The sequence below is a fragment of the Solanum tuberosum genome, unplaced genomic scaffold (genome assembly GCF_000226075.1).
Source record: "Solanum tuberosum cultivar DM 1-3 516 R44 unplaced genomic scaffold, SolTub_3.0 scf00047, whole genome shotgun sequence".
Taxonomy (NCBI): Eukaryota; Viridiplantae; Streptophyta; class Magnoliopsida; order Solanales; family Solanaceae; genus Solanum; species Solanum tuberosum.
In genome coordinates, this window is record NW_006238973.1 from 1,014,280 (window position 1) to 1,035,834 (window position 21,555).

General features: G+C 32.6%; 1 protein-coding gene across 2 annotated transcripts; it reads left to right on the top strand.

Annotated features, from left to right (window-relative positions):
- Positions 1 to 5,491: 5,491 nt before the first annotated feature.
- On the top strand, positions 5,492 to 21,248 carry LOC102597930 (protein TSS). 2 transcript variants are annotated; one of them, XM_006343530.2, is made up of 24 exons: positions 5,492 to 5,805; positions 6,774 to 6,835; positions 7,368 to 7,460; positions 8,943 to 9,015; positions 10,637 to 10,990; positions 11,900 to 11,964; positions 12,688 to 12,819; positions 12,939 to 12,980; positions 13,072 to 13,578; positions 13,683 to 13,840; positions 13,953 to 14,445; positions 14,610 to 14,672; positions 14,759 to 14,860; positions 15,108 to 15,416; positions 15,503 to 15,595; positions 15,688 to 15,789; positions 15,866 to 15,970; positions 16,306 to 16,439; positions 17,600 to 17,783; positions 17,880 to 18,011; positions 18,082 to 18,206; positions 18,303 to 18,384; positions 18,480 to 20,588; positions 20,675 to 21,248. In XM_006343530.2, exons 1-24 carry the CDS (start codon positions 5,736 to 5,738, stop codon positions 20,690 to 20,692), a joined length of 5,607 nt encoding a protein of 1,868 aa, XP_006343592.1. In that variant the 5' UTR covers positions 5,492 to 5,735; the 3' UTR covers positions 20,693 to 21,248. The 2 variants fall into 2 exon arrangements, with proteins under 2 accessions (XP_006343592.1, XP_015162527.1); XM_015307041.1 differs by having other exon boundaries at positions 18,094 to 18,206.
- The last annotated feature ends 307 nt before the right edge of the window (positions 21,249 to 21,555 follow it).

The following is a 21,555-nucleotide window of genomic DNA, read 5'->3' on the forward strand; positions in this document are numbered from 1 at the left end:
TTACATCTTTTTGAAATTTCTACCATATTATAAAATAGAAAATTAAACACCAAAAATAACATATGTAATAGTAGTAATGAAATTCATACCACGTTCGAATTTTCAGTAATTGTTCAATTAAATTAAGTTGAATTTGAACGGATTCAAATAGATTTATTTATATAAAAGAAATGACTTATTGAAAGAATAAATTCATAATGAAATGAATTGAATTAAGATGGGTAAACAATCAGACATAATCAAGCACCCACAACTCTAACTAAAACAAAATTATTGATTTTGTGGATTTTTTTCTTTAATATGATTATATCTGACAAATCAAACTAAATAAATTAATAATATTTTGACAAGTTTTCTAATAAATGAATATGAGTTATATATTTAACTCAAATCAACCCAAGTTTAGTCGAGCAAAATGTAAATGAATTGATTTCTCATTCTCTATTAGTAATGGATTAAAGTTCTTTGGTAATCGATTGACAATCAAATGCAAGTGATTTGATCAATTTACTAACCGATTTTTTGTTTGTAATTTCATTTTTCTTTTATTTAATATCGACAACTAAAGGGTTTAGTTTAAAATATAATGAATTTCTTTCATTATATTATAGAATGTTTTTGGCCATCAAATTATGTTACGCAACACACTACTAGTTTTCATGGATGTTTCTTATTTTCACGTCTCAAATTATTTGTTGTAATTATCTTTTATATGTTTTTAAAAAAAAAAAATTAATTGGGAGAGGTTTTTAACTATTTTACTAATCATAATATAATTTCGCAATTGAGGTATTTGTATTCTTAAAAAATATAGCTAATAAAGGTCAATGAAATGATTTTGTCTTAGAACTTTTAAAATGACAAATAATTAAACTAAGTACTTTTAAAACCACTCAGATAATTTGAGACAAAATGATTTTAAATTATCTGTCGTATTTCTCTTTTAGGTGTATATTTTTACAAAAATATTAAACAGGGAATTTTCAATTATTTTATCATTATTTATGCCATAAGATATAACCTATTTTCATTAAATATTCACTCTATTAGAGTATTTGTAAACTTCAAAAACAGTTACTAGTACTAAGAATAAAATAGAAAAATAAATAATTTTATATTGAATTTCTAAAATAATAGTAACAATTTGAGATGAAGGAAATAGTTTATTCAAACTTTAATATAAATATCAAACCTCAAATGAGAAATATTTTTTGAAAAAGTTGATGAAGGAAAACAATTACATTATGCTTTTCATGCCAAGAGCACAAAAACAAAACCATAAACAAAAAAAATCAATTTAATTTTGTCTGTCTGTACTTTGGTCACATATTTTATTTTTTTATTTTAGTAGTCAAATCATAATTATAAGAGTACTATATATAAAAAAAAAAAATATCTAAAAATATTTCACACAAGGTAGATATAGCAATATTGATCACTTTTTTACCTTGTCTTGAAATAATAATTATTATCATAAAGTTATAGATCCTTTAATATTATCGAAAAAAATGTCGATCTATGAATTTTACACCACAAAAAATTGAGGAATTTCTAGAACATCAGGTGAGTTAACCAAATTTTGAGTTTGTTGTCAAAGTTTAGTCATTCCATCTTAATCTCTAGAAACTCGATCTATATAAAAGTTGAAATATTTAGATTAAGCATATAGCTTGAATGGATTCGTGAAAAATATTCTCTAAATATTTCAATAAACAACTTTTTAAGATTAATATATTATATACAATCATTATAAAGAAGAAAAAAAGCTTTATTAGTTTTTTTTGGTAATTAAATAGATTATAACTAGATAGAAGTTGAACAAATTGAATTATAATGCATTATTTAGCCATTTTCATTCAACTCATTTCGGTCTAACTAACTTTTGAGTATGGTTGGACATCAACCCATTATTTTTTTGGCTCATTTTTACCCCCCTCCCCAACCCCTCGTCTTTCCAAAAAATAATAATTCAATCAACCATCTATTTGTCACACCTCTAATTCTGTCATTTGCTTCTAATATTTACAATCCAGGATGTTGCAATTTAAAATATGTCAAATACCAAATGATGTGGTGCAATGAATGAAACTATTCCTCTTTTAATTATATATCCTGATTTTGACTTCTGATATAAAATCATCCTTAATAAGAAAACGTTACTTTCGAATAGGTCCTATTCAACATAAATTTAAATTAATCGATCTAGTGAAAACATCAAACACTGAATGAAAAAACAAAACGAAAACTTAAAATATTTTAAGGAAATAGTACTTGCCCTTTAAAGTCATGACTCTAGTGTGACATTACATGAAGCCCTAAAAAGCATAACATTCAATAGCCAAATTCTACACCTCTTAGATTCTAAATAGATGCTAGAAACTAAAGAGATGCTATGCTATACAACTAACAAAAATAATAATCTAATTACAATGAATCTTTGGAATTTGTTGTGTCATAAATTTGCAAATCAGTTCACCTCCTAATAACTTCAGAATATGTGTTTGAAATTTTATATGATCGAATTAAGTTATTTTTACCTAAATTTAAATTACTTTTTGTTTGAAGTTCATATACACTATGATTGAAATTCATACATATATAATTGAAGTTCAACCACTTTTATTTGAACTTCAAACAAAAAGGCTTAAATTTCAGCCGCATTAACTTCAATCGGAAATAAATAAACGACGTGCAAAATTTTTTAAAAATTGAATACAAATTAGATAACAATATTCAAATAAAACACTCTGTAAATTTTTTACCATCCGATAATATCATGAATATCATTCAAAATACTATAATGAAGTTTCACTTTTCTTTAATTCTAAATTCTATGATTATATAAATCATGATTTTCAATATTAACTATTTTTCTTTGACTTTTGAACTAATGACTATTTTTCAGTTAGAGGTCTTAAAAAAGACTATCAACTATTTAGGCCCAACATTAAGAGGGTTGGCCATGTTAATCATGTTGCTTAATTAATTAGGTGTTAATTCAAATTCTGTTTGCCTTTCACTTCTACTTAATTTATTAGATTCGAGCCCTATAAACAAATAGAAATTGATATAGAAGTTTTATTTTAGAAAATAAACTTATTCGACATGAATCTAAATTAGTTGAATATATATCAATTGATTAAAATAATATTTTGAAAAAATCTAATAAAAAACATTATTGGTGCTTACTTGTTAATGCATCTTCAAAACTATATAATATCTTTATAGACGTGGCACTAAATTAAACCTTAAAATCTACTTTGTTGTATTAAACAAACCTCTTATCCTCTAAACCAGATCCAAAAAGAACTATTTGCTTCTTCTTTCTTATTTTTTTTTTTAAAAAAAGACAAATAGTTTGAACATGATAACAAGTTATTTTAACTTTTTCTTGAATCTAGCTCCTTCTAAACTCCTTTAATGACAAAAAATAAACTCTTATATTTTTTAATACAAAAAAGTTATTGAGTTCAGTCAAATTCGTAATTTTATTGTAGTTTAACAATTAGGTAAAATACTTTCTATCAAAAACTTTTTATCGTAGAGGTTCAAACTCGATACTTTAGATTAAAAATAGACCAATCTGAACCGCCCATCACTCATCTACTTTGCTTAACTTTAGTTTAATCGTTTGGTATCTACTGTCCATTTGTTTGATTAATTTGAATTCATGTTGGATAGGCTGGTTAAGTGGGTAAAGCACTTGTTTTCTTTGATAAATTTTTTTTGCTACTCGTCTGATTAATTTAGATTTGTACAAGATAGGTTGTCAAACAAATACACTATAAAAAAGGTAAAGCACTTTCGATCAAGAAAAAATTATTTATATAATTCGATCTTAAAAATCTCTAATTAAAAAAGGCGGGGATTCCATTTATTCCGCCAGACCCCTTAACTTAGTGATTATTTTTAAAATGAACTTGTAAATGACATGTTGAGTCCACCCGTAACTTTTATTATAGCTCTGACATCATCGAGTAAAATTAAGGTTCAAATTCGACACCTTTGTTTAAAATGGATTAATGTGAACCATCCACCACTCCCTTATTTAATTTTGTTTATTAATTGTCTGATATTCACAATCCACTTATTTAACTAATTCAAATTTGTGCTTAACAGACTCACTAAGGTGGTAAAGTATTTCTCAATATTTAATTCTAGAATATCTCAAACCATTTTACATGTCCCTGATTAACTGAACCATCCACCATTCCCTTAATCAACTCTGTTTATTAATTGTCTCATATTCACAATCCACTTATCTATCTAATTTAAATTTGTGCTAGACCAACTCACTTAGGTGGTAAAACATTTATCAATGTTTAAATCTGAAATATTACGAGAGGAAGTACCCAAACCATCCTACCCCATCCCTAATTAAATGAACCATCCACCACTCCCCTAATTAACTTTGTTTATTAATTGTAGGATATTCACAATCCACTTATCCAACTAATTCTAGTTTATGCTGAACAGATGGTAAAACATTTCTCAATATCTAAACTTGAAATATTAAGAGTGGAGGTACCCAAACCATCCTACCTCGTCCCTAATTAACTGAACCATCCATCACTCCCCTAATTAACTTTGTTTATTAATTGTCCAATATTCACAATCTACCAACTAATTCGAATTTATGCTGATCAGACTTATAAGACGGTAAAACACTTCTCAATCCTGAAATATTAAGAGTGCAGATACCCAAACCATCCTATCCAGTTCCTAATTAACTGAACCATCCACTACTCCCCTAATTAACTTTGTTTATTAATTGTCCAATATTCACAATCTACCAACTAATTCGAATTTATGCTGATCAGACTTATAAGACGGTAAAACACTTCTCAATCCTGAAATATTAAGAGTGCAGATACCCAAACCATCCTATCCAGTTCCTAATTAACTGAACCATCCACTACTCCCCTAATTAACTTTGTTTATTAATTGTCCAATATTCACAATTAACCAACTAATTCGAATTTATGTTGAACAGACTTATAAAATGATAAAAACACTTCTCAATATTTAAATCTGAAATATTAAGAGTAGAGGTATCCCAACCATCTTACACGTCGTTTTTTAGCTTCTTTTTTTTATTATTAAAATAAACCAAAAGACTAGTGAATGGGAAGATGAAACAATTTTGGAAGATAAATGAGAGGTCTAAAATTGCCAGCCTTACATTCTTTCTGATATACACACAACACATATGTACAAACAACAAAAGGTCTAAAAGATCTCTTAGGCTACTATGGCTTGGAGATTGTATTACCTTATCCTATCTCCAACAACAACAACAACAAAAATAAACTAAATTAAAATAAAATAAAATAAATATAAACCCCTCTTATATTTATTTTTTTCTTCTCTATATCTCATCTCTTTTCATATTTCCTCTTAGATAATAATATACTCACAAGAACTACTACAAAAACAAAAAAATATTTATGAAAATTTAACTCTTATTATATATTGTTTAATTCCCCTTATCTTCCTTTGTCTCATTTCATAACATTTTTCATCTTATCTTTGCTTCATTCAAGTTCTCTCTTATTCTTCTTCTACTTCAACAAAAATATTGAAATAAAGTTCAGCATTTTCTTGATACATATGAATTTTCATTAATCTTTACTCATGTGAATTATATGGGAATTTGAAATTCTTTAAGTATTTTTTTTATTTTGTTTTTGAATTTTTTTTTTATATTCATTGAAGTTTGAAGGAAGGGAGAAAAAATGGCTCCCAAAACAGGAAAAGCTAAGCCACACAAAGCAAAGGGAGAGAAGAAAAAAAAAGAAGAGAAAGGTATTTGTGCTATATCTACTTTGTTATCTTTTTAAAAAAAAAAAAAAATTATCTTCAATTAAAAAAAAATTATCATGGATTTTTCATATTGTTTTTTTATGATAATAATTATGAAATTTTTATTCAAGTAAGTCAAATTGCTATATCTAAAGTTTCTAAATGTTTTATTATGCATTTTTGTCAATTCCAATGTAATTTCTATCAAAATTTCTTTATATATTGTATTAATAATATTTATCAAAATTTTATTCAAGTGAGTTAAATTGCTAATTCTTATGCTCATAAGTCTAAAGTTATTAAATATTTATCAATTTCAATGTATATTAATAATAATTATCAAAATTATGTTCAAGTGAGTCAAATTGTTATTTGCTCTACTATTAAGTCTTAAGTTTATAATAAGTCATGTTTTTATTAATTCCAACATGATTTCTATTATAATTCTTTTATATGTCGTATTAATGATCGAAATATCGTGGAGTTCTTTTTATTTGATAGAATTTCTTTCTATATCTAATTATTTATGAATTCTTTTGTAAAATCACAATATTTGTTATTTCGTGACGAGTTTCTTGAGGCAATTACATTAAATTAATATTCTACTAAATTAAGGTTATATTATCGAATAATAACAATGTTTATTCAATTAGACTTGAATTATTACTGTATATAATAAAATTAATTTGAAACTATTCAAGTTATATTATCGGAACAAAGATTATCAACTCCACGATAACATTTTCTTGAAAAATTTATTTTCCTTATGCATTTTATAATAAATTCATGAGATGATAAAAGTCCACACACTAATAATTTACACAATTTGATAGTAATTATTAAGATCATTTTCGTGTAAAATCCCAAATATAAATAATTAGTCAGTAAAAAGATAAATCTTTTAAGTTTTATTTATTTTTACATTTTTCTAATCATAATAATTTTCCCATGTGTTAATTTTTGAATTACAGTTCTACCAAACGTTATAGAGATATCGGTGGAAACACCCAATGACTCACAAGTGATGCTTAAGGTAAAGTTACCAATGACAATTAATTTATTAACAATAGAGGTCGTTTGGTGCGCGATACGAGGTAAATTATTCAAAGATAAAATTTATATCATATTTAATTGACGGTATAATATTTATTTCGAAAATAAATTTACACTGCCAATCAAAAACATATAAACTCTATCTCAATCTTAATCTTGATATCTCATCTTATCCAATCAAACTTGGAGTCGTACCATTCTTCCTCCAAGGTGGATAAATTTGTCCAAGATATAATTTCAATATTATAATTTCAGACGATCAATCGTTTGATAGGCGGAATAATGTGAGATATTTCAGATTAAAATTGAGATAAATTGATACTCTAATTTGTTGATGAGAAATTTTCAACCACACATAGTATGAATTTCATCTCAAATTTGATGTTATTATATCTCACCTACTATGTGGGAAAACTAATAAAAAAATTATAATTTTGAAATAATTTAGTCTGCGAACTAAACAACTCCGTAAAATAATTCATTTTGGTCAATTAAAATGGTTGACATTTTAGGGGATATCAACGGACAAGATTTTAGATGTGAGAAAGCTATTAGCCGTCAATGTGGAGACATGTCACGTGACCAATTACTCCTTGTCACATGAGGTAATATTTTGTATTTATTTTATTTCCTTTTTTTTTGTGTGCATATTTTTCTCTTTTAATTGCATAATAATGGCCTTTTTCCTACATTTCAAATATATATGTTTTTTTTTGTGAAAGAAGTTTGAAAGAAAATGCTAAAAAAGAAGAAGAAAAGTTTAATTAATGTGTGTGGAGCTTAGCCATTTAATTTTGAACCAAGTTAGTTAGAGTTGTTTGAGCGAGTTTGTGTACGCCTCAACTAATTTTACAGGATACTTATTATATTTTGTATCTTAGATAATTTTTATTTACTTATTTTTAAAAAATTTATTCTGTTTCAATACTTGCATTTGTTGTCGACTAAATCAGAATTTGCGTTAAAAATAAGTTTTATATTTGGAGAGTGAAGTGCTCTCGAACAAAGTTTCAAACTCGAGATATTTAGTTAAAAATAAAAAAATATTTATCATTTAATTATATCAGATTTACTAGAGTTAAATTTCAAAATTTAAAGAGTAGTGTAATTTGGTTTTAATTGATTGCTAGTTAATACTCCTTTAGAGAAAAAATGATTCATGTAATTCACATTCTGTTCTTAAAAGTAAGTTCAATGTAATTGTATTTCACTTGTTATAAATATTGTTCACACACTTTTGAAATGCAAATTCATTTAACTTTTAACTAGTAAGAAATACATACTCCCTCTATTATGTATTTAGACAATTATTATTTGAAGAGACAAGTATTTTTTCCCCAATATAGTAAATATTAAAATATTAATATATAATTGTCTTTATCTCAAACAAGTTATAAAGATGATCATATGAATCTTTACTAATCATATTTTCTCAAATTATATCAAAAATAAAAATAGTACATATTTATATAAGAATAATATTAGTTCTAATCTTGCTTTGATATACTTTACATAAATTGAGGTATTTTAGAAATAATCTTTGTATCTTCACAAAATAAGATAAAGTATACGTACATACTATCCTCGTATACTCGGTAGATGACATTAGACATCTTGTTGTTGTATGTTACAATAGTTTCAAACATGCTTTATTTAAGCTGAGATATTTCGAAAACAATTTTTTTACCTTCACATGATAGAGATATATAGGGGGAGACCCTATTTGTAGAATTACACTGAGTACATTGTTATTGTATAAGTAATAACAATTTCAAACATATTTTGATATGTTTTATTTGAGCCGAAAGTCTTCACAAGGTAGAGCCCCCTTATAGAATCACACTGGGTTGTGTATGGTTGCTCTTGTATAAGTAATAACCGTTCCAAATCTATTTTGATATGCTTTACTTAAATTGAGAATTTATTGAAACAATTTCTCTACCTTCATACAATGTGAAATAAGATCTCGATATTACATCAAGTATATGTTTGTATAAATAATAATAAATTTTAATTATTTTTATTGGTATATATTATATAAAAATATAAATTAAAAAATAAATGGTAAATTTTTGGAATGGGGACAGGTTAGAGGAACAAGGCTAAAAGATACAGTGGAAATTGTGTCGCTGAAACCGTGCCACCTCAGCTTAGTCGAAGGTACTTTTCTTTATGCTCATGGTCCTACTTATATATGCATTATCACCAAGAAGATCACGTGACCCACTACCGATATTGAAAATTTCGATTCGATAATCACGTGACATGACCTTACTATCGATATCGAAAATTTCGATTCAATAATTTTTAATTTTAAGATATTATATTACTTAATAAGTTTGAGTGATTAAAACATATAACAACATGTAATTATTAATATGCTATTATTTTTAAGGATTTAAAAGATTGAGTATTTCATCGCTACACTCATCTACTTTTACTTATTGGCAACTATTATAAATTACTAGTATATAACGTTCATAATTACTATCATCAATCATAATTGTTAGTACTTCCAATTCAATAGTTAACTGTTAGTATTATTAGCAATTATTTATAATATATATTATAGTTGTCAATTACTATTGCCATAGTTATGTCCGATTACCATCATCAATTGCATCATATATCACAATTATATTATTAATCGTCATAACTATTACTAGCCCCCATTTACAATTATTACTATTGATAATCAACTGTCGTTACCATAATTACGACCAATTAATCATCAACCATCATTATCAATTGCTACGACTTTCACCAACCACCATTTACCATTACTATCGCCAACAATCAATTATTGTTACCATATCATCATTAATCGCGCTATATATTACTCCCTCTGTCCCTATTTAGTTGTCCACTTTAGAAATGACACACAGATTAAGGCAACAATGATTAGCATAGTGAAATTACAATTTTACCCTTATAGTACAATTTACAATTCCAAAATAAATTCACTCAAGATAACTAATCAATGCTAGGAAGTTCATAAGTTTATTTACTTTATTTATGACAACTTTATTTAAATAAGGGTATAATAGGAAAAAAATTGTTGTCTTTTCTTGATTTGTCAAAATGGACAACTAAATAGGGACAACTAAAAGAGGAAATATGGACAACTAAATAGGGACGGAGGGAGTACCAATTATAATTATCAATCGACGCCAACTATTAATTATTATTATCATCACCATTAACCATAACCTTCCACCATGCCATCACAATTATCCACAATCATCACTATACTCCCTCCGTCCCTATTTAGTTGTCCACTTTAGAAATGACACACAGATTAAGGCAACAATGATTAGCATAGTGAAATTACAATTTTACCCTTATAGTACAATTTACAATTCCAAAATAAATTCACTCAAGATAACTAATCAATGCTAGGAAGTTCATAAGTTTATTTACTTTATTTATGACAACTTTATTTAAATAAGGGTATAATAGGAAAAAAATTGTTGTCTTTTCTTGATTTGTCAAAATGGACAACTAAATAGGGACAACTAAAAGAGGAAATATGGACAACTAAATAGGGACGGAGGGAGTACCAATTATAATTATCAATCGACGCCAACTATTAATTATTATTATCATCACCATTAACCATAACCTTCCACCATGCCATCACAATTATCCACAATCATCACTATCAACCAGTCTCATTAGTTAATATTTACCATCATCACCATTAGTCATCACTGTCGTTAATTACCAAATGTTTTTTTTTTAAAAATATTTTAAATTATAATTTATTTATTTTTGGGTGCAGAGGATTATACAGAAGAACAATCAGTGGCGCATATTAGAAGAGTTCTCGACATAGTTGCATGCACCACTTCTTTCGCCGGTTCATCTTCTTCAATCAAACCCACCGGTCGAACCGGTACTGAATCCGGTTCAGAAAATGCACTCTCCGAACCAAAATCAGGCAAGCCCAAACCTCAGGAACCGAAAAAGGCCGGCGCTAAACCGTCGAAGCCAGATGCCGTCGCCGCCGTATGTGACGGCGACGATGCCGGTGACGCGGCGGAGAAAGGTGACCCCGCGATGATGTGTCCTCCGCCGCGACTGGGACAGTTCTATGACTTTTTCTCGTTTGCTCATCTCACTCCGCCGATCCAATGTGAGTTAATTTTTTATTTAATAATTATTTTATTAATTTTTTATTATTGTGATTATGTGATATGCATAGGAAAGTATTTTCAGACGCTGCAATTTTTTATTTTTTAACACTTTGTTTGGATGATTGTTTCGTATTGTTTCATAATATATTGTTTTCATCAATATAATGTTTGGATTTACATAATGTTACATATCTATAATTTGAATGACAAATCTATCAATACGAGGTAGAGTTACTATGAAAAGGTAGGGTCAAAGATGAAATATAATTATTAAATAATAATTAAAAATAAAATGGGAAGAAAATATTAAGGTAACGATGCGATCACACCAAATCGGTCGTTGCATAAAATGGGTCTTTCCATCGTTAGTTAATGATGGATTTAAATGATACAATACAATAGAATTTAAGTAACAATCAAAACAAACATTGTATTTAAACTAACAATACAATACAATACAATGGGTAACAACCATCCAAACAAGGTGTAAGTTTACTCGTTGGTAAGAGGATATGAAAGTCGAGAATTAAGACAGGAGTGAGGTTAGTAGGTAGTTGGGATGTCTAGTTTTCCTTGTCAGTTGTATTTTTACTTTTATTTTCTTATACTTCTTATTGTTACATGTTTGTTTGCTCTTGTTATCGTATTATTTGTTAGTGTTATTGGTATTCTTGGCCGTATTCTCTTTTTCTTCTTGTTTTGTTGAGCTTTACTTGAGCGGATTGTCTGTTGAAAACAACCTTTCTACCTTCTCTAGATCACACTATGGGATTGCATGGGGTATTTTGTTGTTGTATTTTTCATTCTTAGTCATAGCTACAATTTTATTTAATGTATTTAGAAAATTTAGTAGTGTTTTTCTCTAAAATCTATTTCTTATCTACTAATCTTTTGTTTGAAATTTGCAGATATCAGGAGATCAAGTCGACCATTCCTCGAGGATAAAACCGAAGATGATTTTTTCCAAATAGATGTGAGTTTCGTTGTTTTACTCCCTGCATTTCAATTCGGTTGTCTGGTTTTGATTTGACACAGTTTAAAGGGGCCTTAAACTAAAGATATGAAAATGTACCAAATGTCCTTTAATAGTGTGATTTTAAACATGTCACGTAGAAAATTAGAATTAAAGAGTTGCTAATAAAGGAAAGAGACATTTTCTTTTGAAACAGACTAAAAAATAAAGTAGGACAAATAAATTGAAATACAGGGAGTAATATTTATTTGTGGCAAAAGAAACCCGTTCAGGTTAGCGGATTAAAAATATTTGATAAATGTAAACTGTGAAGTGTTGAAAAGCACTTGTAGGTGCTGAAACTGATTTTATGAATAACAATTATGTGTTTAGGTAGAAGTGCTGAAACTAATATTCCCTCCGTATCGTTTGTCTGGTCATGACTTGGTACGAGTTTAAGAAAGTAAAGAAAACTTTTTAATCTTATGGTGTTAAACTAAAGATACGTAGAATGTACCAAAATGTCCTTTAATCTTGTGGACTTAAACATGTCATGTGGAAAATTGAAATTAAGGAGTTACCGAAAAAAGAAAAGAAGCATTCTTTTTGAAACAAACTAATGAGGAAAGTAAGACAAACAAATTGAAATGGAGGGGAGTAGTAGCAAATAGTAAATGTTTTAGTTTTTTGGAATGATAAAGATATAGTAGTAATTTGAATAATGGTTCGTGAAATACAATACAGGTCCGAATCTGCAGTGGCAAGCCAACAACAATTGTTGCTTCTAGGACAGGTTTCTATCCTGCTGGAAAACGCGCTCTTTCGAGTCACTCTTTGGTTGGATTGTTGCAACAATTAAGTCGAGTTTTTGACGCTGTGAGTAAGAATGCATTTTGTTAAACTTTAATCGTCTATCTGACCAGAAAGATTCACTATGTAGTGACATTGACTATATATGCGATTTCTTTATTAATTGTTTGTTTGTTTCGTTCCAGGCATACAAGGCTCTCATGAAAGGATTCACTGAGCATAATAAGGTTAGTAATATTTGTCAATTTGAAAGTAGTTGTCTTGAGTTCAAGAATAAGCAAACAATGAATGCTCAAGAATAGTCACTTTTGCTTACAGTTTGGGAATCTTCCTTATGGTTTTCGAGCAAACACATGGGTTGTCCCTCCTTTTGTTGCTGACAATCCAGCTACTTTTCCTCCACTTCCCATGGAAGATGAGAATTGGGGAGGAAATGGAGGTGGACAGGGAAGAGATGGTAAGCATGATCATAGGCCGTGGGCAAAGGAATTTGCGATCCTGGCAGCAATGCCTTGTAAAACAGCAGAAGAAAGGCAAATTAGAGATAGGAAAGCATTTCTACTGCACAGTCTATTTGTCGATGTATCAGTTCTCAAAGCAGTTGCTTCCATAAAGCATCTAGTGGACAACAACTCTAGTTCTACAATTCCATACGAGGAAAAAATTGGCGATCTTCTTATCACTGTGACAAAAGACATGTCAGATGCGAGCAAGAAATTGGACAACAAAAACGATGGCATTCAGGTGCTAGGCATGTCGCCTGAGGATCTTGCAAAGAGAAACTTACTAAAAGGCATAACTGCAGATGAGAGTGCAACTGTTCATGTCAGTTTGAATATAAATATGTTTATAATTTGTCATTTATCTGCTGGTTGATTTTGTTATTTGATGAAGCATTCATAACTTATGATCGTTATGTGTTATTGCAGGATACTTCTACCTTGGGTGTAGTGGTGGTTAGACACTGTGGCTACACAGCTATTGTTAAAGTTGCAGCTGAGGTGAACTGGGGGACAAATCCCATTCCTCAGGATATTGAAATAGATGACCAGGCAGAGGGAGGTGCAAATGCATTGAATGTTAACAGGTTAGTAGAGTTAGCCAGAATCAGATGCCAATAAGATGAATATATGTACACCAGTGAATTGTTTTTGATTTTCACGAACTATTCTTCTAACGGTATTCTTCATCTTATTCAGCTTGAGAATGCTATTGCACAAGTCATCAACTCCTCAGCCGTCTAGCCAAGTACATAAATTACAAGGTGCAGATGTCGAAGACGTTCTAGCTACTAAGTCTTTAGTAAGACAAGTGCTCAGCGAAAGCATGCAGAAGTTACAGGAAGAAGACAGTAAACAAGTGAAATCTATTAGATGGGAGCTGGGTGCATGTTGGGTGCAACATTTGCAAAATCAAGCCTCCGGGAAAGTTGAGTCTAAGAAAACTGATGAAGCTAAAGTAGAGCCAGCGGTTAAGGGTCTTGGAAAGCATGGTGGTCTGCTGAAGGAAATTAAGAAGAAATCAGATGACAAGAGCAGCAAAGCCAGTTCAGGGAACGAAGCTTCTTCAGGTGACGCTAACAAGAAAGAGCTAGAGAAACTAGACGAGGAAATGGAAATTCTTTGGAAAAAGGTGCTACCTGCAGCAGCATATTTGCGCCTAAAGGAATCAGAAACTGGTCTTCACCTTAAGGTGTGTTGCTATCTTTTATACCCATACTGTTCCTTGCATGTTTAGTTTCAAAACTGCAATGTATGAAACAATAGTCCCGACGGGTCACATGTAAGATAGATCTGTCATGCTCCATCATCATGTCCAGTTTTTAAACTGTATTCTGGTTCTGTTTATTCTGGCAGTCACCCGATGAGTTGATCAGTATGGCACATAAATACTACGCTGATACTGCCCTTCCAAAACTGGTCAGTGCCTCTATATACTTGCATGTCTATCCTGCTTCTTGAAATTGAACTAACTCTCGCTAGCTACAAATTTGAACTTTTGAAAGGTTGCTGATTTTGGGTCACTGGAGCTTTCACCCGTTGATGGAAGGACACTGACAGATTTCATGCACACCAGGGGTTTGCAAATGTGCTCCTTGGGGCGCGTGGTAATTGCTTCAGGCCTTAAAATCTTAATAAATCTATGCAGTCATTTCTAACTTTATTAGTGCAGTGCCCAGCCTCTAATTTCCCTATACTTAAAGTAAAGGGAAGCATAGATTTCTAATCAGCTGTAAAAGCACTTATAGGAGTATTTGAATAGCAATAGTTTGTCTGCAAGTTCAATTTCTTATTTTTATTTTAATTTCTAAACTTAGTATTTAACTTTATTTGAACTTTTGCTTCTGATGTCAGGTGGAACTTGCAGACAAACTTCCTCACGTGCAATCTCTTTGTATTCACGAGATGGTTGTTCGAGCTTACAAACACATACTGCAGGCTGTTGTGGCAGCAGTTGATAATATTGCTAATGTGGCTGCATCAATAGCTTCTTGTTTAAATGTATTGCTTGGGACTCCGTCTGCAGAAAATGGTGATTCAGATGATGACTTGAAATGGAAGTGGATAGAAACTTTTCTTTTGAAGAGGTTCGGGTGGCAGTGGAAGGATGAAAGTCGGGAGGATCTTAGAAAATTTGCCATTCTTCGAGGTCTTTGTCATAAGGTATACAAATTCGAATACTAAAAATTTGGTGTCCGGTCCTTGGTAAATCTTACCCACCTCATCCGTACTAACAAATAATATTTCAGGTAGGACTTGAGCTTGTTCCCAAAGACTATGATATGGACTCTCCATTTCCTTTCAAGAAGTCAGATATCATAAGCATGGTCCCCGTGTACAAGGTACGCACACTAGTTTCCAAATGTCAAATGCAGAATGTGAATTATTAGGAGGAACCTCTGGAAGTTTTGACAATTGTGGATGTTCTCAACAGCATGTTGCATGCTCATCAGCGGATGGGCGTACGCTGCTGGAATCATCCAAAACTTCTCTGGATAAAGGCAAACTGGAGGATGCTGTAACTTTTGGAACTAAGGTAACATTTTGTGGTTCAATGGCATGTCTTGATAATAATTCAAGGTCTTGAACTGAGATTTCTTTTAATTTTGAAGGCACTCTCAAAACTCGTTTCTGTATGTGGTCCTTACCATCGAATGACAGCAGGTGCATACAGTCTCTTAGCTGTGGTACTCTACCACACTGGAGATTTTAATCAGGTATAAATTTATATTTTACATTCTGAAATATTGCTTCACAACTTTGATAAGTGCTGGCATTTTTTCGAACTGGCTAGATAACTGAAATACTAGTCTGTTTATGTTACGTATGCATCCTCTCCCATGCATTGGACAGGGAAAATAGTAATCGTTTGCTACTTGTGTGTTATGTGAGATGTAGGAGGACATATTTTAGTCGGTAGAACTTTAAAAGCAAAGTGTTCTATTTCACGAAAAAAACTTTTATGGAAATTCAGCATGCTGTGTTTTCTAATCATAATTGCTTCATTGGTTACAACACTAATTCTCTTATATATGTAATGATTCACTATCAGGCAACTATTTATCAACAAAAAGCTTTGGATATTAATGAAAGAGAGCTTGGACTTGACCACCCAGATACAATGAAGAGTTATGGAGATTTAGCAGTTTTCTACTACCGACTTCAACACACAGAGTTGGCATTAAAGTATGAGTACCTCTCTCTTCCTCACGGAAAACTCTGGCATACAAAGTCGTGATTATTTGTTTTTCATTGCTCGCCTTCAACTCTAGTGTGATGGAAACTTACAGCATAGATCCCTATTGATTAATGGGATGGTACATCCCTTCATATTTATCTGGTTTTCAATAGCTTCTCGTATTCATCAACTTAAAAAGAATAAATCAACTGCTGTGCTGGCTCTCAGACTTATAGTTATTTGGCCAAGCTGCCGAAAATAACTTATTTTGAGAAGTACTTCTTATCAAAAGTACTTTTTGGAAAAAAGTGTTTTGGTAGAGTAGCAGTTGTGTTGCCTAAATCATTTGAGAAATGCTTTTATTAGTAATTTGTGTTTGGCTGCTATTTTCAAAAAGTGCTTTGAAGTGTCAAATTATGAAAAAGGAAGTAAATGCTAATTTTTATTTGGTAAGCATGAATTTCTAGTAGGGTAATCTTGTCCCAAAAAAAATCAAAAGTGCTTATTTTCTGGAGAAGGATTTTCAGCTTCTTCTACTATCCAAAAGCACTTATTTCTTCGCCAGAAGCTTGGCCAAACACCTTCGTTCTCTAAGTGTTCTCTAAAAAAAATTAGCTTTGCAGAAGCTTATCGAAATAGCCTATTACTGTCCGCCATTGCTTGTTGCAGACTTCTTTCCCAGAACAAACTCCTTCTCTTGCTGATCTTTTTCCATTCCTCGTTTTTTTTCTTTTTACTCCTCCCAAGGAGCTCCCACCTTTTTGCTCCCTTGGTGTGCTTACCAACTGAGCAACCCCCTCTTGTCCCTCGTGACTTTTACATCACAAAATAGAAGATATAACAATGGCTCTATTATGGAAATCATTTTGCTATGTATTCAGGAGCAAATCTCGTGTAATTTATCCTTGTACCCCAGGGAAAGGCCAGGAGACTTATGGTTTGAGTTTTGCCTTCCTGATTCTATTTAATGTCACTTATTAGAAGGTATTTAAAAGCATTATTCATTGAGCATGATGCAGCCCGAACCATGCTGTGAAAGCAAGGAACTGAAACTGTGCCAGCTTCTTTGTGTTAATGTATTTTCAATGATTTGTGTTGTGCATCATCTCGTATCAGAACACTTCATTATGTTTACTGATGAACTGATAATTGTTTTTTCTTTATTTAGGTATGTCAATCGTGCCCTCTATCTTTTGCATCTTACTTGTGGACCTTCTCATCCAAATACTGCTGCAACATATATAAATGTTGCAATGATGGAGGAAGGTCTCGGAAATGTCCACGTTGCACTCAGGTACCTTCACGAGGCTCTTAAGTGTAACCAGAGACTTCTTGGAGCTGACCATATTCAAGTAATTTCTCTATTCTATCTCTATTATGTTTGTGTCCAGAAGATCAGCCCGTTGACAGCTTAAATTTTTCTTAACTCAAATGTCCGTCTCCTCCAGACTGCTGCCAGCTATCATGCTATTGCAATTGCTCTTTCTTTAATGGAAGCATACTCCTTGAGTGTTCAACATGAGCAAACTACACTTCAGATACTGCAAGCTAAACTTGGACCCGATGATTTACGTACTCAGGTATCAATTAGTTTGAAGTCTGATTATTCAGTTTGTTCTCGGTGATGAACCTCGTGGCAATCTTATTCAGAATTTTCTGCAGGATGCTGCGGCATGGCTTGAGTATTTTGAATCTAAAGCACTTGAACAGCAAGAAGCTGCACGAAATGGTACCCCGAAGCCTGATGCCTCTATCTCTAGCAAAGGCCATCTAAGGTAGTAATATTCTTTTCGATTCAGTAGTTTTTTTTTTTCCTGTTTCATACTTGCATACGCTAATCAAAATTTTGTTTTCCTCTTTGGTATGCGTAGTGTCTCGGATTTGTTGGATTACATAGCTCCAGATGCTGAGATGAAGGCTAGAGAAGCGCAAAAGAAGCAAGCTCGTGCAAAGGTTTGAGCTTCTTTCTCCTAATACACACAACCATTTTCTTTTTAGTTCACTTTACTGAAGTATCCTGTTTAAATTTCCTCATTTATCATATATAGGTTAAAGGCAAAGCAGGGCAAAATGGGGGAATAGCTACCGATGAATTTGAGAAGGATGAACTTCTTTCTCCAACTAGTCCTGTTGTGGAGAACTCCACTGATAAAGAGAACAAGTCGGAATTAGACAAGAAGTCAGAATTGAAGATTGCAGAACCCACACCTAAGCAATCTGAACACATTTTCCTAGAACAGACAGTACTGGAGAAAAATGACGACGTGATACTAGAGGATACCTCTGAGGAAGGATGGCAAGAGGCTTTACCCAAAGGTCGTTCAACAATGGGGCGTAAGATTTCTAGTTCTAGGAGACCTAACCTTGCAAAACTTAACACCAACTTCACGAATGCTTCCCATTTACCAAGAGCTCGAGGTAAAACCACTAATTTTCCATCTCCAAGATTAACTCCAAATGAATCTGCGGCGTCATCTGGGCTATCTCCTGCTTCAAAGAAGTTTGTGAAGAGTGCTAGTTTCAGCCCTAAGTTAAACAGTGCTGCTTCACCATCTGGTGGTACTGAGAGATCTTCTAAGCCCAAATCGGCACCGGTCACCCCTGCTCAAGCTGAACAAGTTGTCAAAACTAATTCACTTGTCAGCTCAATCAGTGTTCAGGCAGCTGGAAAACTGTTTTCTTACAAAGAAGTTGCTTTAGCTCCACCTGGTACCATTGTGAAAGCAGTGGCAGAGCAATTGCCAAAGGATAGTAATTCAGAACAAAACAAGGAGACTGTGGCAACTGATTCAACTCTACCGACAACAGCGAGAACCAATGATGGAGAAAAGGCTCAGAAAGTCGGTGAAGAGAAGCAACAGGATGATTCTGGTGAGAAAACCAATCAAGCAGTCAATGACGCTCAACAAAGTAAAGAGAAAGCACCTGTATCAGCTGAATCTTCTGAGGGGACAAAAGCTGACACTTCTGGGGAGAAGGACGCAGTTGTCACAGCTTCTACAAATAGCTCCGTTCCGGGTATCCAAAATAATGGTTCTTCCAGTAATTCAAATGCAACTTCCAAAGTCAATATGCTGGAAACCAAAGCTGCTACTGATTTAGTGACAGAGAAGGATGCTTGCCTTACAAATGAAGGAGCTGCAGTGAAAGAAAAGAATGACGATGAACCTGGTGATCTAGGAAGTGTCACATTGCCAACTGGAGTAGATAAAGATATTACCAGCAATGCTAGTACCATGCCTACTGAATCAGACCATCAAGGTGATTCTGAGACTGGAAAAGAAGCAACCAAGAAACTTTCGGCAGCTGCACCACCATTTAATCCATCACCTGTTCCAGTTTTTGGCACTATCCCAGCACCAGGTTTCAAGGAGCATGGAGGAATATTGCCCCCTCCTGTGAATATCCCTCCTTTGCTTCCTCTGAGTCCTGTTCGTAGATCACCACATCAGTCAGCAACAGCACGAGTTCCGTATGGTCCACGCTTGTCAGGTGGCTATGGTAGGTCTGGAAATCGAGTTCCACGAAACAAGCCTGCTTTTCTCAATGGTGAACCTAATGGGGATGCCAGCCATTTCGCTGTTCCTAGAATCATGAACCCACATGCAGCTGAGTTTGTCCCTGGCCAGCCATGGGTTCCAAATGGCTTTCCAGTTGCTCCAAATGGTTACATGGCTTCACCAAATGGTATGCCTGTTTCACCAAATGGATACCCGATATCACCAAATAGCATACCAGTATCTCCAGATGGTTCTCCAGCATCCTTGAACAGTACACCAGTGACTGAAGACGGACTTTCAATATCTCCAGTTGAAGCAGGAGAGTCCCCTTTAGCTGTAACTCTGGAAGAAGCTGCTGAAAATCACGATACAGCAGTGGCTGATGGGACTGAAGTGGAAACCTCCAGTAGTTTGGTAACTGACGAGACAGAAAGTCAGCAGATCATGCAGGATCAGGAAGAAGATGTGGAAAAACTACATGACATTCCTAAAGATGATGAGAAATCACAGTGTGAAAATGGAGAAATGTCTGTAGATACACCTGCACTATCTGATGAGATTACTGCTTCAAAAGAAACGTGTAGTACTGTCGTTCTTGAGGAGAAAGGAACCAAGCGTTGGGGAGATTATAGTGACGGTGAAAATGAGGTTGTTGAGGTAGCAAGTTGAAGAGATAATACTTTCATGTTAAAAGCATTGACCTGCTCTTCGTCAATTGGTTTTTTGTGTCTTTTACTTTACAGCTGACCGGGTATCTCTAAAGGCCAGAAACTGAACCACAGCGCTGTTTTCCTGCTTAGATGTCCGGTGAAGATCAAAACCAAGTAATGCGCTGACTTCCTGATACAGTTTGACTTGGTTGAAGCAAACTCGTTGGAATTTTTATTAGCACGACCACAGGTTGCTGCACAGAGAAAATATAATTACATTGAATCCTAAAGGAACTGAGTCCATCCATGTATTTGTTAAATTCCACTTCTCTCTTCAATTTTGTGCACTCGAACAGAAGATGCAAAAGATTGCAACTCTTTCGAGTTTGTCAGATGATACGTTTGAGATGAACACCAGTGCATGGGAAGCAAATCATCTCCTGAAATCGAGTTCAAGATTCATTGTTTTCTCGTAGCATACTTTTGCAATAACCAGGTTTGGATGCTGATTACTTCTCAATCTCATAAGTGATGCTTCATAGTTTTAGTGTAGAACTTTTTGTATAGAGTAAAGACAACTTCATGGATTTTGTAATTTTATCTTACCATTTTGTTTAAGTGCAACTCTATTGTTTCTTGAAATCTAGTAATCTACTCTTCTAACTTGCTTTCCCATCTTTACCATATGCCCTTTTTCACAAATTTATTTTGTACTATTTATTAAACATACCCGGTGTAATCCCACAAATACGGTCATAAATGTGGTCGAGGAGGGTGGTGTGACGCAACCTTACCCCTACCTTGTGAAGATAGAGAGGATGTTCCCTATGGATCATCGGGAAATAAAAGAGCCATTTTAGAGGTAATATCTAATTGTTGCTTCAATCAAGCTAGTTATTTTTATGAGTTTTGTGATAATCACTAGTTTACATATTCAAAAGTATGGATTTCATAATCCAATAGTCCTTGAGCTT